This window comes from Colias eurytheme, chromosome 19, assembly GCF_061535395.1.
Source record: "Colias eurytheme isolate Ceu_HAF_F1 chromosome 19, ilColEury1 Martin Lab GWU primary, whole genome shotgun sequence".
Classification (NCBI taxonomy): domain Eukaryota; kingdom Metazoa; phylum Arthropoda; class Insecta; order Lepidoptera; family Pieridae; genus Colias; species Colias eurytheme.
The window spans coordinates 9,718,039-9,738,636 of record NC_142998.1 but is presented as its reverse complement, the minus strand read 5'-3'; the positions used below and the strand labels follow the sequence as shown (position 1 = coordinate 9,738,636).

The window sequence follows — 20,598 nt, the reverse complement described above, 5'->3', positions numbered from 1 at the left end:
GCGTCTGAAAGTGCGAAGGCAGGATTAAAGCTAAATCCGGACAAAACAAAAATTATGACCAATGGCAAAAAATACCCGGTAACAGTGGAACAAAAACAAATGTCATATGTTGAAGATTACATCTACCTCGGCCAACTAATATCCCCAGAGGACAACGAAAGCAAGGAGGTCGATCGAAGAGTTATAAATGGCTGGAAAAAGTACTGGTCTCTTAAAGAAGTAATGAAAGACAATAACCTACACATTTCAACTAAAACTAAATTATTCAACACATGCATCCTACCTGTGCTGACGTATGGAAGTGAAACGTGGGCCCTACCAAAAAACATAACAAATAAACTCCGCATCTGTCAAAATTCCATGGAAAGAAGCATGACTGGCATCAAAAGAAAAGACAAAATAAAGCAAAGCAGCATCAGATACAAGACTAAGGTCCAGGACATAACACTGAAGATAAGAAGGCAAAAGTGGAAATGGGCGGGGCACATGATCAGGGGTAAAGAAAAATGGAGCAAAATTACTACACAGTGGTACCCAAGAGAAGGAAAGAGAAAGAGAGGGAGACCCCAAAAAAGATGGGATGACGACATTAGACAGGTAGCGGGTACAACCTGGGGTAGAGTGGCCTTAGTGAGACCCGAATGGAAGAGATTGGAGGAGGCCTTTGCCAACTGGCAAACGGACACGCAAAAATGGGTCAAACCGAGCATATATAACTACATACATATGTAAAGTCCGAACAAAGGCTAATAATAATAATAATATCGAATGCTTATTTAGTCGTTATAGAAAATATGAGGGGAAAAATTTGGAATTTTTTTATTCTATTTTTTAACTAAGAGGATTTGGAAAAAGTTTATTAATTTATAAAATCTGTAATCTCTGTAACAATAGATGAAAGATATGAATCAAACAACAGCTTTACAAAAATATTAATTTTATTTCGAACACTTTAGTTATTAACAATAATTATTATGTATCATATTTTATTATTAATTATCACTGAGCATTATCATAATATGTACAACAAAATGACATTGACGAATAAGTAAGATAAAAAAATAATAAATAATCACAGCTTTCAAGTAATTGATAAAAAAAAACTCAATCAAAAACAGCATTACCATTTTGAATAAACTTTATCAAAATAATTAAAAAGTTCTTGTTCTTCTGTTAAAAGTAAAGATCGTAAAAATAACAATTGTGCAAAGGTTATAGTTTAAATTTGGAGGGATTGAAAACGCCGGGTCGCGGGTTTGAAGCCGTGTTGGTTTTCGGTATAGGCATAGTGCCCAGCTTTGTGCCTCCCGAAGTACCTATAGGAAACAATATTTCTTTAAAATAACATGTAATATTTTATTAAAAACTAGCTGTGCCCCGCGCTTTCATCCGCATAAATTTAAGAATAAAATCTCTTTTAGTACTTATTTGATTGAAATATGATACAAAGAAGAAATATTGAAGTGAAAACTTCTTTAGCGGCGTTGGGTATAAAATCTTAAACTCGCGTCAGGACACGTGGCCTGATCGAAAAAGCGTAAGACGGATTTTTTTTAAAGTGAAACTTTTATTACATCGTCTCAAACTTTTTGGTCTGTGTAGCGCATGTCGCGTGACGGTCGGCTGCCGAGTAGGTATAAAGCAGTGTTCGGAAAGTTTCACTTTTACCGTGGTTTCATAAAACCACACTTATATTCTTTTTTCTGGTTTTGTTGTTATGACACGATACATATGGACAGACAGACAGCCAAGTCTCTGTAATGGGGTCCCGTTTTTACCCCTTATGTACGGAACTATAAAATGTATAGAATCTCACCACTTTTAGCCGCACCCCTGGCAGCAGACCTGCCTCTCGCTGTGAAGGCTCCTCTATATGCCTTCTTCTTAGCTGACGATGGTGTCTTTTTGCGTTTATATCTGGAAATTAGGGAAGGACAATTTAATTTATGTAAATCTGAAGTGATGGTTTTGTCCCTTTAATATGTAAGAATGGGGATTGGAAGGGTAATGTTATCTTTCTCTCTAACAATAAAATTGGAGAAGATCCTATACTATACTATGATTATGATTGTTTTTTTAAACTTGAAACACCTTAACGTACAATTAGACTCTCAATTTGTCATAAATTGTCGGACACAAAACTATGCTTGCACGAATATAAGGCAGACTTTTCTAATTAACGACATAGCGAGAAACAGTTTTTATTTTATTACGTCAGTATATATATGCTTATTCTGTCGTTTACCTCTTCCTCACCCCTCCCCTATAAGTTTTCCTCCCCCTCTGGGAGGGTGTGCTGGTTTCCGCACTCCTTGCAAGTCCGCTCCAGTCCGTATCTGATTCTGAACCTTGGAAGTCCTGGTCTTCTGCTTTCTTTTCTTCTTCTAACTCATCTTGGTACTGCATTAGTAGACCTGGCAAGTTTTTTTTAATGGTATAAACTATAATAGAAGAAAATTAGAAGGATTTTAATTTATATAAATCTGAAGTGACGGTTTTATTGTTTGTTTGAATAAGCGTATCTCGCGAACGAAAGAAATGGACAAACATTTTATGTTTGTTGAATAGAAAATGTTAAAAATTATCAGAATTTCGCACTTAAATATCAAATATATAAAAAAGTGTATACCTCATGCATTTTCTAGGAAATACATAATTTACATATCTTTTAAATAATATTCATATACATATTTAAATTTTAAACTAACATGTTAAAAAATAACGGAACCCAAAGGTTTCATAAAAAAACACACACATATAAGGCAATATCATTTATTTACAGAAAAAAGGAAGACTGCACATATTCCCTAATATTTATTGCTACAGAAATAAAACTATACTACAAAAATCTCACCCATCTTCTCCACAGCATACGCGGACGTGATCTTCAGTAAACCCTCGCCATATTTATCGTAATTGGCTCTAGTTATATGCGGTAATGTTAACATGTCCGCACAAGTTTCTGGCAAACGGACCGACATCGCTTTGAGGGCTGCTTGGGGGAGAATTGCTGTTAGGGAAGCCCCACGGGCTGCTGCCATTTCTCTGTAGAAAGTAACAATATCTTAATATATATAAATCTCGTGTCACAATGTTTGTCCTCAATGGACTCTTAAACCACTTATCCGATAATAATAAAATTCGCACACCATGTGCAGTTCGATCCAACTTGAGAGATAGGATAGGTTTCGGAAATTCCACGGGAAAGGGAAGTACGTGGGGTTTTCTCTGAAACGCGGGCGATGCCGCGGGCGGAAAGCTAGTTTGAATATAATTTAAAGTTAAATGCCACGAGCTGTTGCCATTTCTCTGTGGAAGTAAATGGCTAATGAATGGGAAAGTTATAGTAATGGTTTATTCAAGACTAGCTTTCCACCCGCGGCTTCGCCCGCGCAGTCAAAGAAAACCCCGCATAGTTCCCGTTCCCGTGGGATTTCCGGGATAAAACCTATCCTATGTCCCGGGGTAAAAAGTAGCCTATGTCCTTTCTCGGGTATTAAAATATCTCTATACCAAATTTCAAGCAAATTGGTTCAGTAGTTAAGGCGTGATTGAGTAACAGACAGACAGAGTTACTTTCGCATTTATAATATTAGTATGGATTACTGGGTAAGTAAATAAAATTACCTATGGTAAAAGTACAGGGGCCTTAGACAAAGTAACAATTAAAAAACGATAACGAAGTTAGAAAAGGCAAAAATGTATGGGATTGACATACGCCGCGTTAGATCACGTGGTGTATCTAATGTCAATCCCATACATTTTTCCTTTTCTAACTTCGTTATCGTTTTTTAATTGTTACTTTGTCTAAGGCCCAGATGTCGCTTTTAGTATCGTTTGCGGGAAAATTTCTGGTACAGAATACATTGGTAACAATTTTTATAGACCTAGCCAATAACCTTATTGTCATAAATAGATTCCCTAAAATATCTTCCAATATATTGATGGCAGTTTCCAACTATTTAAGCTACAATTTATCCCAATACACAAGACACCATACTGTTTCTTGTCGTCTCTTCTCTATAGAGAATTCTCTTATATGTTTTTTATTTGACAATTCAACGCGCTTCAAAACAAAGTCTATTCACACCCCGGACACTCCATACAAAATTATCGTTTTGACAGTCACACTGTAGAGACTGCGAATGTGTGTGTTAACGTTTTATGGTTGGCACATTTGTGACTAGCGTAAAAAAAATTCGCGTTTTTCTGATGAAATACATCCGTTAACAGCACAATATCTAAACATTTTCTACGAAAAACGATAAAACACAAATCCAAAATAATGAAATTACTTTAAGTCAATTTGATTAATGTTGTCAATCTTCGTTGCGTATCGTCCTTCGGAAAAATGCGGGCCATCTATAGCATGATCGTGCGGGGTGAGGTAATTGTTTATTTTTGGCGGGAGGCGGAGAGTGTCCGTTCTGTAGCGTTTAGCTACTATTATGTATTCTGTGGTCTAGTTAAATAAATGCATGTTTAAGTTAGAATTTGAAAGGTATACCTGCAAGCCTCCACCAGATCAGCATAACATCGTTCCTCAATCCTCTTGATAAGCGCAGTGACAGTAGTATCGGTGTTGCTGTGCGCAGGCGCAGTTGTCACCAGACTCGCCTTCTTTTCCACCTTCATGGGGAACACTACGCGAATGTTGCCAGACATAAGCCTAGTAAAAGAGAATTAAACTTTTTTTTTTTTTAGAGGAATTAAACGTTTTGGAGAATAGAAAGTAAATAAAAATAATCTATCGAAATAACTGAAAACGGCGGATTCCTAACAAAATTAACCCAATAATCGGATAATGATAAAATAAATTGTTGTTTATGTTAAATTGTTGAAAAGTCATTTGCACAAGAAAAAAAGTGTTAATTGTTTATTTTATAAATAGAAGAAATTAAAGCAAGAGCTTTTGCCAGAGCTAGAAGAAAGTAATAAAAAAAGCACTTAAAGGAATGCCCAAATCCGCGTCTCTAAAAAATTCGAGCAACCACGAGGTTTAATCATAAACTGCATTTTTTTTCTAGCTATTTCAAAGTAAAATGTATATGTGGGATATATTAATTAAGCTCGTTTTAGGTCCAATTTACTCACTTATTTTTAGGTCCAATTTACTCACTTGTCAACATTAGGTCCCAACGCCACATACGCACTAGCGATGTCATTATTGACCACGAGTCGCTCGCTCAGCAGACCGCGGACAACTAACTGGCGAAGTAAGCGCTGAGGATCGCCACGAGGCCAGCTTTTACATCTGGGAAAGTTATTTTAAGACAAATAATATAATTAATGAATAAACTACTACACGACGGCAAGAGCTGCTGCTGCGATTTCGGTGTCTCAGACCGAACAGAACACTACATCCTTCGACATATGTCCTCTCTCCCATCAAATCCCCACACACCGAACATAGCTAGTAAAATTCCCCACCTCAAACCATAAAGCTGATCATCTTCAGCATCCTAAAGGAACAAACTATAAAATACATAAGGGCACGTAAAGAACACATAGAGGCACAAACTATAAAACACATGAAGACACCAACTAAAGAACTCATTAATGAATTAATTGTAAATAAAAATAAAATGTGTGCGTGTACTAGTGTGCACTGTACACACGTTAGAAGCGAAACTTCTTTATGACCTTATTTTTCAAAAAATAATTTACTATAGGTACCTATGCAACTTAACAGAAATACGTCGAATCACGCGTGGTAGGGATAAGAAAAAGATGGCGCGTAACGGAAAAAATGTCACGCGTAACGAAAAAATGTTACACAAAATTTTTTTCCAACCCCGATAAAGAAGTTTCACTTCAATAAAGGCCAGCACTCACTTGGCATGTATCGGCGAGTCCCTCAAAGCCGCCAACCGCTGTTGAGTGGAACCGCGTAACGCATCGGCCACGTGCAGTAAGGTGAAACTGCTCCGACCGGCTGAGCGAACAGCTCGCGCTATCGCTTTGCACTCTTCTGTTACGTCCACCGGCTAAGGGTTAAAGTAAAATTAAATAATAAATAAATATTAAAGGACATTATTACACAAATCGACCTAGTCCCACAGTAAGCTCAATTAAATAAATAATAATAAATAAATAATTAAATAAATAAATAATAATAAATAAATAATTAAATAAATAACAAAGATAGAACTTTTTAATGATTTATTTTTCGTATTTCAAGGTTGCCCGGAAGAAATCGCTTTGAAGCGATAAGGTCGCCAAATTGTACATTTATTTTAAGTTACCTATTATATCTGTAAATGTTATTTTCGTGTGCATTGTGCAATAAAGTGTTTTCTATTCTAACAAAGTTCTATATCGATGTAGTACTATTTACAATGATATGCAATATGTGCACACGCATACGTACGTACATACATGTGTGTGTGCATACGTAGGTGTGTATGTACGTACGTATCTTTTTTTTTTTTTTTTTTTTTTTTTTTTTTATTATAGAGGGAAAAAATACTGTTAAGTATCTCAGGTCATGATCTGCGACCTGGTATGTCGGTCTCGATCATGGTGTCATGATCCATACCGACTAAAACAACCCTCTTTCTCCAGCCCATATCCCCGCGGGATGGCCGTTAGGCTTTACTTCACGGGGGGGACGTATAGCATTGCTGCTTTTCTTCTCCTTATTTAGGTGTTACGCCACAGCTTTTCGCATCTGCTCCTTGCTTCGTAGGTCTTTTAATACCTCTGTTGCGAAGTTGCTTGTTGCTTCCCATGCTTGTTTTGATGAGAGCATCGCTGCTACTAGCGTTTCAGGACAAACTTCTGCTCCTACTATACTTTTCCAGGTCTGCCGAGCTTCCTGGTAATCTGGACATGCGAAGAATACATGTTCGGCGTTTTCGTCCTGTCCGCTGCATGTTGTGCAGTCTGGAGAGTCTTCGTGTTTGAACCGGTGCAGGTATTCTCGGTAACAACCGTGGCCAGAAAGCATTTGAGTCAGGTAATAATTGACGTCGCCATGATTTCGATCGACCCAGGGTTTAATTTGCGGAATGAGGCGGTGAGTCCATCTTCCTTTAGTGGAGGCATCCCATATACGTTGCCACCTTTCGACACTCCTTCGTCTTTCATCCCTTTTCAACTCAGCCATTGTGAGTGTTGTGCTGGATTTCTTGCGAATGTATAAGTTCTTCCGTTCTTCTGCTAGGACTTCAATTGGAAGTAATCCTGAGATCACGCATGATGCCTCCACGGACACGGTACGAAATGCGCTGGCAATGCGTAATGCACCGACCCTGTACGTCGATGCGACTTGTCGTTTGGGTTGTTGCTTTTGCAGCACGTCAGACCAGAGTGGAGCACCATACAGGAGTACGGACGTTGACACAGATGATAGCAGTCTTCTTCTATGTTGTTTGGGACCACCAATGTTGGGCATGAGTCGGGCTAATGTTGTTGCTACCACCGCTGCTTTGGTTGCTATATGTTCAGCATGTTGGTTGAAGCTTAGCCGTGAATCCAGCATTATCCCAAGGTAGCGTACGTATGGCTGCGTTGTTATCTCATAGTTACCGACTGTGAGTGACATTGTTTCTGGCAGTTTCCTACTGGTGATGAGTACGGCCTCAGTTTTGTGTTTTGCTAACTCCAATCCAACTGAGTTCATCCAATCTTGAATAACTTGAAAAGTCCTATCAAAAACCCAGTTTACTTCCTCCAAGTATTTGGCTACTACCACCACTGCCAGATCATCGGCGAATGCAATGAGTTGTGTTTCACTAGGCACTTTACATTTGAGTAGCCCGTCGTACATGATATTCCATAGAAGGGGACCCAGTACTGAACCTTGCGGTACTCCTCCGGTTACACTGTATTCCTTAGGTCCACCTTCAGTGTCATATATGAGGACCCTATCATTAAAGTAGCTGGCTACTATGTCCTGAAGATAGTCTGGAACTTTCAAGTTTGAGAGCGCTGCCATTATGACATCCCATCTTGCTGAATTGAAAGCATTCTTTATATCTAAGGTGGCAACAAGGCAGTACTTCTTGGAACCTCCTTTCCATCTAGCACCGGAAATAGCTTGTTTGGCAATGTCAATGACAAGTCCAATGGCATCTAGAGTGGATTTGCCTTTCCGGAAACCGTATTGGAAGTTCGACAGTAGCGGTTCGACCACTTCTTCAATTCTGTTATGAACTATTCTTTCTAGTATTTTTCCAGTTGTATCTATCATACATAGAGGACGGTAGGATGATGGTTCGTCGAGGGGCTTATTGCCTTTCGGGAGCAGTACCAACCTTTGTCTTTTCCAAATTTTGGGAAAGATCCCTTCTTTGAGGCAGGCGTCGAAGGTTTCCAAAAATATTCCTGGCACGGATTTTACTGCTTGTTTCAAGGCTACATTAGGAATGCCATCCAATCCAGGAGCTTTGGTGTTTCCAATTCTACCGCAGGCGTCAATAAGTTCCTTGTGTGTGACAGGTGGTATTATGAAGTTCTTATCATAATTTTTTTTATATTTTAGCTTTGATTGTTGCGGGAATAGCACCGTGACTATTTTCTTCAGGAAGGTTGGATTTGTAGGTGGTGGAGTTCGGTTATATTTTAGTTTTTTCATAACCACTTTGTACGGTCTACCCCAGGGATCACTTTCTACCTCTTCTAACATTTTGGTCCAAGAGTTTCTTTTGCTCTCTTTGATTGCTTTATTTAACACTAAGCGAGCTTCCTTATACTTATTGTAGAGTTGCTGAAAGTGAGGTGTTTTTCTGCATCTCTGGGAGAGTCGTCGAGCACGGATGCACTTTCTCCTTAGCTCTGCAATATTGTCATTCCACCAGTAAACCGGTGGCAGATTCCCTGTTCGTCTTCGAGGCATGGTTGCATCACAAGCAGTTGTTATTCTCCTCATAATCTCCCGAGCCTTATCCGACGCATGCCGCGCTTGAGTTGGTCGATCGTCCATGGTTACATGGAAGAGTTCGGGGTCGAAAATACTGACCTTCCAACCATTTCTATTTGATTTTTGCCTCACTGGTCTGGATTTCACTTGCCCGCTCGATACCTCCCAATATAAGGCTCGATGATCGCTCGCAGTATAGACTTCGGAGACATGCCAAGAGGTATTTTCTTTTGCGAGAACGCTGCTTACAAATGTGACATCAACAATCGAGCTTGCTTCACCTCTACTAAATGTAGGTTCGTTCCCCTTGTTCAACAAGACCACATCTATTGCAGACATTGCCTCTATCATTGCCCTTCCCCTAGCATTCGTGGTTTTGCTGCCCCAGTCAATCGCCCAAGCGTTAAAATCACCCGCTATCGCCACTGGGAAGTTATTTTTCACATCATCCACAATGCTGTCTAGGAGATCGTTGAATTCCTCTATTGACAAACTGGGTGCGGCGTAACAACTGTAAAAGTATACTCCCCCGATCCTAGCCTTCACAAAGCCCTTAGCGATCTTGTTGTTGTTGGTTTCTAAGGGGCTTTTACCACAGGCCCATAGGGCGACCTTCCCATTTTTGTCAGTGAGCCATATCCCACTGCTCAGGTGCTTATAAGGCTCAGAGATGATTACCACGTCCAGTTTTAGCTCACGTGTTGTCTGCATAAGAAGGTCATGAGCAGCCTCACAGTGGTTAAGATTGATTTGCATTACCTTGAGCATGGCTCCGCCTTTTTAACCGTCTGGAGTGCTTGTCTGAGGACGGGACATCTGTTTGATCCGGCGACATGTGCAATATTCTCTATTGACCCGTGCTCTAGGCACAGCGCGCATTTGGCGTCTCTGGTGCACTCGGCAATTTTGTGACCGATCTCTCCACACTTTATGCAGCACTTTGATTTGTCTACCTTGCTGTTGCAATTGTGTGCGAGGTGTCCATAATTCCAGCACCGGTAGCACTTAATAGGTTTTTTGGTGCTTCTGATTCGACAGTTGACCCATCCTATTTTAATTTTGCCATTTTCTAAGATTTGTTTGGCCACCCTTGAATGAAGTCTTACCGATGCCGTAATAGTGCCTCCGTAAGCTTTACGCATGTTTTTAATGTTGTCGAGTGTGATATTATCGACATCGGCTTGACCCACTACTTTTAGGAGTGCTTCGAGGATCTCCTGTTTTGTTGTTGACTCCTCGAGATCTTTGATTTCCACATCTTCTTCCGGGACTTTGCTTATGACTGTCGCGTCTTGTCCGAGGAGCTCGGAAATGGCCTTTTTCAGCTGTGGAGCTTTATCTTTGTCCTTTCTGCTCAAGATAAGGAGCATATCCCCAGAGGTGGTCCTGCGGATCTTATCGACGCACTCACTCATTTGGTTTGCTGATGGATCCCGCTTTACTCGTTTCAGGATATCGGCATATTGTTCCTTCTCCTTTGGGCGAATAATGAGCGCATTAGGTCTTTCTCGTTTCATTGGTTTCTTCATTTTGCACTTCTTCTTCTTTACCTCTGTCCATTCTGTTTCGGATTCCGTTTTTTGATCCACAAGTGACAGAGATGTCTCCTTTCTTCGAATTTTTTTCTGTAGTCTTGTCGTCTCCTCTGGTGAAGTTCGCTCCTTTCTTTTCACCTTGCGCACTCTCCTATTTTGGGGAGTTGTCGCTTTGCTGACCTCTTCCACTTCGGTATCTTTGGCTGTTGTTTCAGAATATGTTCTGAAAAGCGACGGCGAGGTTTGAACTTCTGTGACAGAAGTTGGCGGTTGTTGCTCTTCAAATTTTTCAACCACCCTCTTGAAAGAGCTACCTAGTGTGGCTACATATTTACGGATTTCACCGTGGACATTCATTTTCCCTTTAATAAATTCTGCTAGAGCAACGATTGTTTGTTCATGTCGCTCTAATGCCTTCTTTAAATCCTCCTCTTCCATCGTTTTATTTTTATTTTTTTTTGAAATTGACTCCATCTTGTTCCCACGAGAACCTAGGGAATAAACAGTCCGCTCCGGCAGAGCCCCGGTTGCCGGAGTAAGGCCACTTAATTACGCCTGAGGTGGGACCTGGTACCCTCAGGGGGGAGCGCTAGCGACGACAATACCCTGTCGCCTTCCAGTCCTGGGCACGCTAGACCACTGACATCGGGTTGTGTTTTGTCCGCGGGGGCTATTTTATTTCACCCCTACCCTGTGTCGCATAATGCGAGCCTCGGGCATTCCCCTATCCGCAACCTGGGGACGCGCCACGTAGCAGTACACCTCTGCCGAGTGGGTACGTACGTACGTATCTGTGTGTGTATATATGTGTGAGTGTTAAGCGAATACAGACCTTATACTGGTTGTCATTAAGGCAGTTATCGCATGCGGTGGCAGCAGCCGCTCGGCACTTCTCCCTTGAGTATCACTCGCCAAGATAAGCTAGTACTTGTACCTACGTATCTGTTGGTGTGTGTATATATTATGTGTTACTGTGAGCCAAGCGAATACAGACCTTATACTGATTGTCATTAAGGCAGTTATCGCATGCGGTGGCTGCAGCCGCTCGGCACTTTTCCCTTGAGTACCGTTCCCCAACATAAGTACTTGTACCTACATGTTTGTTTGTGTGTGTATATATTATGTGTTTATGTGATCCAAGCGAAAACAGACCTTATACTGGTTGTCATTAAGGCAGTTATCGCACGCAATGGCTGCAGCCGCTCGGCACTTTTCCCTCGAGTATTATTCCCCAACATAAGCTAGTACTTGTACCTACATGTCTGTTTTCGTGTGTGTATGTGTGCGTGTGTTAAGAGAATACAGACCTTATACTGGTTGTCATTAAGGCAGTTATCGCATGCAGTGGCCGCAGCCGCCCGGCACTTTTCCCTCGAGTATCGTTCCCCAAGGTAAGCTAGTACTTGCGCCCGGCGACACTCTGATACACTTTCGCAGACTTCTACCATACGGAGAAGGTTCTCGACGTGAACGCGACGTGCTTCTGGGGTTGTGTTCCTTTCTACTGTAGTTAGAAATAGGTATGGTGAAGGACCCTCCTTAATAAAACTTGGTAATAAATGAAGAGGCAAGATATATGCAAGTAAAATAGTTATTCAATTATTTTGTCGTCAAAAATCAAACGGTTATCTAATAACTAGACCATCTTTGAATCTTGCAAAAGAAATTTCACTTCTGACATGTATGCTCGTCAAACAGGTTTTTTTACTTATATTTCTTTGTAGACATATATTTTAGAGATTATATGATTATTCTTTGAAAAAAATATTTTGTTAAAAAAATTATGCCTAAAACGAAAATTTATTAACATAAAAAAAATAGCTAAAAATACAAAAACTCACATTCTAGCAGCCGCCTATACCGCACGACATCCCCATAGCAGTAATACAGCAGACACGTGGCGGGCTCCCCATCCCTGCCCGCTCTCCCCGCCTCTTGGTAGTACCCCTCTACGGACTTGGGCATGCTGTGGTGTATAACATAGCGCACATCTGCCTTGTCCACGCCCATACCGAACGCTATGGTAGCGCAGATCTGTGTGGCAGAGTTTAATGTAGAGATAAATAGAGTAGTAGAGCGGGTAGTACCCCTCTACGGACTTGGGCATGCTGTGGTGTATAACATAGCGCACATCTGCCTTGTCCACGCCCATACCGAACGCTATGGTAGCGCAGATCTGTGTGGCAGAGTTTAATGTAGAGATAAATAGAGTAGTAGAGCGGGTAGTACCCCTCTACGGACTTGGGCATGCTGTGGTGTATAACATAGCGCACATCTGCCTTGTCCACGCCCATACCGAACGCTATGGTAGCGCAGATCTGTGTGGCAGAGTTTAATGTAGAGATAAATAGAGTAGTAGAGCGGGTAGTACCCCTCTACGGACTTGGGCATGCTGTGGTGTATAACATAGCGCACATCTGCCTTGTCCACGCCCATACCGAACGCTATGGTAGCGCAGATCTGTGTGGCAGAGTTTAATGTAGAGATAAATAGAGTAGTAGAGCGGGTAGTACCCCTCTACGGACTTGGGCATGCTGTGGTGTATAACATAGCGCACATCTGCCTTGTCCACGCCCATACCGAACGCTATGGTAGCGCAGATCTGTGTGGCAGAGTTTAATGTAGAGATAAATAGAGTAGTAGAGCGGGTAGTACCCCTCTACGGACTTGGGCATGCTGTGGTGTATAACATAGCGCACATCTGCCTTGTCCACGCCCATACCGAACGCTATGGTAGCGCAGATCTGTGTGGCAGAGTTTAATGTAGAGATAGATATATGTGGCGCAGATCCGCTTGGTAGAGTTTAATATAAAGACGGGTGTTGAGATAGGAATATTGTGTCGTAGATCTGTATGCAATAGAGTTAAATGTGGTCTGCGGAGAAGGATGTAGAAATAGAGATAAATGTAGAAATAGAGTAATATAGCAGACAGGTCGCCGGCTCACCATCAAGATAAAGTTGTTTGAGAGTTTTCTAACTGCCTTGCAGCTGTTACTTATCAAACTCAAACTTAATTTATTTATTCAATTAGACTTCTTATAAAAGCACTTTGGAATCGTCATGACATTTTTATGAGAATTTTATGAGTCAGTCAGCGTTTAATTACAACTTAAATAAACAAATCATTTACATAAATTTCAAAAACTTCCAATATCTCACCACATCTATCAAAAACAACACAAATTCAACATACCACTTTAAACTTATCAGCGACCCACCCCGCCTGTACGGTCTCCCGCTTCTTATCAGCCAGTCCCGCGTGATAAGCGGCCGCTTGTATGCCCACTTTGCGTAGATCCACGGTTAGACTTTCGCACTCCTTTCGAGATAGGCAATACACTATGCCTGAGTCCCTAGAAAATTTTGAAGACTTTAAATTCCCAACCAATATACCAAATTCGGTGATGATTCGGATTTAGGTAGTGGGAAGGATGGAATTTACCACTAATGTTATAAATAAAAAGTCTTTCTGTATATAAATTATACACAATTTTGAATAATTTTGGTAGATATAGAATAGACCTTGGGGAAAGGGCACAAAGGAATGGAAAAATGAAATTGGAAAATATATGACTGCTATGCCAAAATATCACCGCAGAAAGAAAGCCAGAAAGTAAATATTCAAAACACATAAGGAGAGCACCTAAATGTAACATTAAAGTTGTATTATTTTTATTATCGACCACAAAAACAAATTTTATACTTTTGTTTCTCACAATTCTCTTACTAACCTGAAAAACTTCTCTCTGATTATTTTAGCAATTTCCTGGTTTATACTTTTAGGCTTCTTCTCTAATATCCTGTACGCAAGGTTGGGACGGTTGAAACTGCTCAAGAACCATTTACAGTTTGTTACCTAAAATAGAAAAAGAGTAATTATTCCTTCAGGTATATTTCTTTATGTATACTTTAGTAATAGAGTTCATGTTTATATCGAATTTTGATTTCATAATTCAATACAATCAGGCTAAAAGAATAATTTTTAAACTACAACAATGTACACGAAATAACAAACGATGACAAAATCATTAGCAATGAATTCCACAAAAATATCAGGCTAGTATAACTGTATAAAAAAGGATGAATGAAAAATTTACAAACAGAAACAATGAAAAATAAAGACTCACTGTCATAAACTTTTTTATCAAGCAAAAATTAACTAACAGAACGTTCTGGCAAGAAAAATCTTAACCATTAGGTACCTTTTAACAAAAAGAGCGTGGGTGCCAAGCACACGTGTCAAAAGTGAAACTTCTTTCGCAAGATTCAAAGATACCAAAATCGTCGTCTAACTCATGGCGTGACGGTGTTGCCACGCGACCTTGAAATTTTACTCTCTCAATGCACCTAAAGAAGTTTCACTTCAAAAAGCTGTATACCTTGAGCTGATGCAAAATGTCCATCCTGACCCTCGGAGTGGCCGTAGCAGTGAGCGCCATGACCCCGGTCTGCGGGAACCGTTCCCGTAAGATGAACAGCCTCTTGTAATCTGGTCGGAAGTCATGGCCCCACTGTGACACGCAATGCGCTTCGTCTATTACGAACCTTAAAGGTGACAACTTTTTTGGTAATCATAGCTCAGGAGTAATATAATTCTACACATAATTTTTTCAAATTTTAAGTACACAGAACAAGAAAAAGCGTGATTTTTTTATAGAATATAAAAAATTCGATCACTCAGAAACATGGAAATTTTTAAAAAGAAAATTTCCATCAAGACGCAAGATTCGATCCCGCGTGTTTCGCCTTACCGGGGCGACGCCTGAACTATCGGCCAACCAACAATCAAAAAAGCACAACACTAATTCCGTGGCTTTTACCATCTACTCCTATTAACAATGTCCACGTGTAAATTGACATCTCTATTAATTTTTTTTTATTTTATACACAATTGTATAAAATCCTCTCACCTAGCGATCTTTCCTCTCGAATAAAGCATGTCCAGCATGCTTTGGAACTTCGGAGAGCTGCTGACCTTTTCTGGAGTTACATACAATAGTTTAATAGGAGGCTCCCTCATAGATAGCTTGTGGTATATATCCTCTACATCTGCCAATGATATGTCCCCTGATAAATGGGCTGCTGGGATCTGAAGAACAATAATTAGTAGAAAATGTGAGTGTCCTAATTATTCCTGTTGCCAGTTATTGTGCGAGGATAACTTTCGGGTTCATCATCAGTCATCACTCATCTTAAATAGATAGGATTGAATATTTAAAATTTTAAATATAATTATAACACATTATTTTTACGCAAGAGTGACAGAGATAGGTTATACCAGGTGAAGGAACGAAATTTAACGTAGTTCGCGATCACTCTTTAAAGATTTCATCATCTCCAAACCAAACATTTATTTCGAATTTAGCTATTTTTAAAAGCACATTTAAATACTTCGCGAAAAACGTGTAGAAAGGTTATTCAAATAGGCCAATATTACTGATTTAAATAAATGAATTTAAATTATTGAATTTTTACTTACATCTAATGACAATAATTTGTTCACTTGATCGAGAATTAGTGATTTCAATGGAGAAATAACTATTGTCACACCAGGGGTCAAAATTGCAGGTAATTGATAACACAATGATTTGCCTAAAAACGAAACAAAAATATGAGAACGAAATAACAAAAATTTTCATGAAAATCTATATTTTATAACTTTTTATGAGTGATCTAACTTACCTCCTCCAGTAGGCATAAGCACAAAACAATCATGTCCTAATAAAGTAGCATTGATAACTTGTAATTGGTTAGGACGAAAAGATTTCAATCCAAACTTTTCTTTGAACATTTCCATCATTAGATCCGAATGTGGATAATTTAAACCATCAAATTCACCTAAAAGCAAAAATCATGATGTAACCAAATCAAATTACATCAAAAATTAATTAATTTCGTTTTTTTTATTATACCAGTTATGCCATCGTTCTGTGTGCCAGCATGAAAATCACCCATTCCTTCGTATTTAGGTACATCAGCTAGTGTCTCGTCCATTAAATTAATTTCTTCCTTTGTTACGTCATTTGCATCCTTTGGAACTTCCATGATATCTTCAAAGTCTTCTGGCCTATATTCTGGCCAACCATCATCATCAAATGTTCCTATATTGCTAGAGCTTGGCAATGAATCACTGATATTTATTACACTTGTTCTAGAATCTTCTGGCATTATATCTGTCACCTCATCTATATCTAATGGAACCTCATAATCATCTGTTTCGTCATACTCAGTCTCATTTGGACTGTCTTTAACGATAGGCGAAACTACAGTACATGGCTTAGCGTAATTCATCAAGCCACTCTTGCTTAATTGTGGTGGTTGAAATGCTACAGAACTATTTGCTATAGGAGAACATTTAGGCGCTTCTTCCGGTTTAAATGGCAACAACTTTTCTGACGCAAGTTTAAGTCTTTCGAAAGTACTAGAAGGCACATCTTTGTCTGGTGTATTTTTACTTGAATTATCTGCAGCCGCTGACGGCCTTTTAAAAACAAATTTGCCTTTCGTTTTATTTTGATTGTCTGACGAGTTTAAATTATCGACAAAGTTTACGCTAGAATTAATGCTTTGAGCGGAATCATTGCAAGGTGAAAAAGCATCAAAGGATAAAGATTTCTTAGCCATAAGATCTGAATATATTGTTTTTGTAGGCTGGTTTTTATTGAAATTGTGTATTTCTGGTGTTGAGGTTTCTAGGACATTTACAGCATGTTTGTTTTCTATTATTTTAGCTCTCATTTGACTAGATACGTCAAAATCATCAAGATCATTGACATCATTTCCTAAAATAGATGGGCTCTCCCTACCATTGGCTTCACAGCTAGTATTTAATGTCTCTGAAGACGATTGCAATGTATCATTAGGTTTCTGTTGTATAACTGATTTCAATTTTGTTTTGAGGTAATTCATCTTTGCATAGGTTTTACTGTCATAGCCTGGGAACTTCTCTTTGATACAATTTGGTATTCTATTAAATGCATCACTGATTTTTTCTAATATTTCTATGTACATTGTTTTACATTTATCTATATCATCATGTGAGAGAACTTTTTTCTGCTTTAAAAGAAAAAAAAATGGATTTAATTGAATAGGCAGCTTAATTTTAAGCTTATTTTAATGATTTTTTTTTTTTGTTATTGATATGTAAATAAAAATGTAATCAGATACAACTATTTGAAAAGCAAATAAATGTATGATATAAGTTTTTAAACAATAGAAAAAAACTGATCACAGGGCGGGATTCGATTCATAGGTGACCGAGTTGGTCAGGCGTCGCCCCAGAATGGCGATAAGATGCGGGTTCTCGCCCCAAGATCGATTTTTTTTTCTATTCAAATGTATGATATTCAATGGATGTTTACTTACCTTTTCCTTTTTTAATGCTGGATGCTGTGCTATTTCTGATAAGAATTCTGTTAAAGAACTATCTAATTTTATATTCTTTAAAGGGTCTTTGTCTTTCTTGGGACTTAATTTTTTTGGAGTTTTCAATGTTTTCTCTTTAACTTTTACTGGTTTTTCTATTTTTTCAGGAGATGGTGTTGCACTTATCCTAATTGATTTACTTAATTCTGCAGATTTATTGTCTTCTTTAAACGCACTTGGGAAATCATCCTAAAAACAGGATCTTATTATTGTCCCATAAAAAGCAATTATTATATTCTTGAACTGAGGAGTCAGAACTAAATATTATACATATTATAGAGCAAATTGTACAGCTCTTCCACTTGCATGCTATGTTTTAAAGAGTACTTGAGAGTATCTATTGCTTTAAGGATGTTTAATGTTTATACTGCTATACAGCATAAAACAAATATTATCATAATCAATCAACAGATTACAATCTTAAGGTAGATTATAATCAATGATTTACAATTTTATGGCTTATTTGTAACTTCAAAACTCCTCATATATATCAATTTTTTTTAAATAATTTTAATTATTATGAAAAGATAACTTACCACATCCATGGCATCAAACATATCCCCACTTTGATTGTCAACATTGAAATTTTTTTTTATATTATTCAAAGAACAATTTTGCACTGAAGAATTATATTCAGGTTTCACTTGTTGATCTCTATTTACAGACTGAAATTAATAAAATTTAAAATTATAAGTTTAATTAAATTAAGAATGGATATATGTTAAATTGCAGAGGTGGCTCAGTGGTGAGACCTCTGACTTCAAATCAATAAGTCCCGCCTTCGAGACCAGGCAAGCACGCAGGTAATAAATTGATTTTTAAATTTGCATGCGCATGTTGTAACATCCCCACTGCTCAAAAGGTGAAGGAAAACATCGTGAAGAAACCGACATGTCGAAGAATCAAAAGTTCGACGACAAGTGTCATCCGCGAACCCTTACTTGGCCAGCATGGTGGATTATGGCCCCAGGCCTTATAGGAGTCCCAGCAGTGGGAAATTATATGGCCTGATGATGATATGTTTAATAATTATACTTATTTATAATTGCCATTGTTATACAACACTTTGAATGCTTATAGCACTTTTTATCTTGTGAAAATAGTTTACCTTAATATTATCTTCTATGGTATTCTTGAACGGTGGAGTGACTGAAACAAAAATAACTAATATTTTTAATTAAATGTTATAAATTTTTCAATTTTCAAAAATTTAGTTTGAGTTTTGCAGTAAATAGTAATAAACAAAAATAACTCACAATTATTTGTGGATGAAGATCTCGATTTCCACAAAAATTTTGACTTCTTTTCTGTACTTTGATCTTTGCTTTTGCTGAAATTATTCATAAATAAATATTGTTTAATTTAATATTTTATATTTGAATATAAACAGTAATAAAACAATATAGTACCCACTTTGTTTCATCCTTTGAATTACCATCATTTTTCTTAATGTAATTAAATATTGAATTCTGTTTATTTCCAGGTATAGGCTTTTTGGATGCCATTTAGGCTAATAATTATTCTTTATTAAATAATTAATAGTCAGTTTAATTCTATTTTTTGTACTATAAAGTATAAATCAAAACCAGACATGAATTCAAATTTCAAACTTCAAAGTAGGTATGTTTTTTTTTATGATTGACAAGATGATAGCTATCAGCTATGACAATGACAATCACAGAATAAAAATATCCTTAAGAGTCCTAATACAAAATTGCGCTGGACGAAAGCTAGTATTTTTACTTTGAACGCGATCATCGTGTAGTCGAGTAGCCTGTGCGAGTAGCAAAGGCTGAAAGCGCTCAAAGTGGAAACATTATAGGACCTTATTATCTCGTTACCGTCTAGTCCACCAATTCTAATCTAGAATCGTGGGCTTCCCGACTACTACGCGCGGGAAAAACGTACTTTAGTAATTTTGTGTCTGACGGAGCAGCGCAACACGTCCTACTCCTTAAAGCGCGGAGCGCGGCAGAGCGCGGTCTGCCGTAACAGCGTTTGCGCTCCCGTATATAATCGAAAATTCTAGAGAACTTTAAAATATTCCATTACTTTCATAAATTATATAATATGTATTTTTTTTTATTGCAAATTTTTAAGCATAAATCTATCATTTAATGTGTATTTTTTATTTATTTTTTACTCTGTTGTATGTTTTAGAAATTCGACGCCAAAAACACATTAAATTTCATCAAAGTAAGGCTATTTTAACTTAGATTTTCTTTGAATTTTTGAATAAAAGTACTTAAATTGCCTCGAACATATTTTAGGATGTCTCAGTGTCTTTATGAAAACTTCTTCTTTTAAATTCCGTGTAAACTACAAAGACACGAACGTACTGCATGGAAAAAATTGAAACACTCCTCAGGTTATTGGCTATTAAACAAACTGGACAATGAATATCAATAAATTGTCTCGAACATATTTTAGATATTGAATGAATCTTTAATTTAAGACAATAAAACACATTGTTACTAATTTAGTTTTGTTAAACGAGCGCCTAAAGAATTACAGAAACAAGTCAAAATCACTCTAAAATCGATATGGACTCTTAAAGGTCTTACAAAAGCATAAGTTTTTGTCAAAATATTTTTACCTTATTTTTCATAGTTATATTGTTCAGCCTTCGAGCAAGCTGAGCTACATAGTTATAGGTCTACCAGAATCTGATGGCATATTTATATTAAAAAAATTAAAGATTTTCATGTGGCAACTTAATTTGACAACTATCAAATTGGTTGTCAAATTATTTGTTTTGATGATAAATTTTTAG

At 38.0% G+C, this 20,598-nt stretch overlaps 1 protein-coding gene across 1 annotated transcript; it reads right to left on the bottom strand.

Annotated features, from left to right (window-relative positions):
* Nucleotides 1-984: 984 nt before the first annotated feature.
* Nucleotides 985-19,446, bottom strand: Blm (Bloom syndrome helicase). Its single transcript, XM_090113115.1, has 21 exons — nt 19,239-19,446; nt 19,082-19,155; nt 18,934-18,974; nt 18,362-18,490; nt 17,766-18,014; nt 16,313-17,456; nt 16,083-16,238; nt 15,880-15,992; nt 15,311-15,489; nt 14,780-14,945; nt 14,132-14,256; nt 13,594-13,753; nt 12,240-12,432; nt 11,706-11,902; nt 5,836-5,987; nt 5,120-5,254; nt 4,508-4,669; nt 2,855-3,045; nt 2,246-2,414; nt 1,817-1,917; nt 985-1,316 (listed from the first exon to the last, which is right to left on the bottom strand). Exons 1-21 carry the CDS (start codon nt 19,328-19,330, stop codon nt 1,213-1,215), a joined length of 4,032 nt encoding a protein of 1,343 aa, XP_089969241.1. The 5' UTR covers nt 19,331-19,446; the 3' UTR covers nt 985-1,212.
* Nucleotides 19,447-20,598: the final 1,152 nt, after the last annotated feature.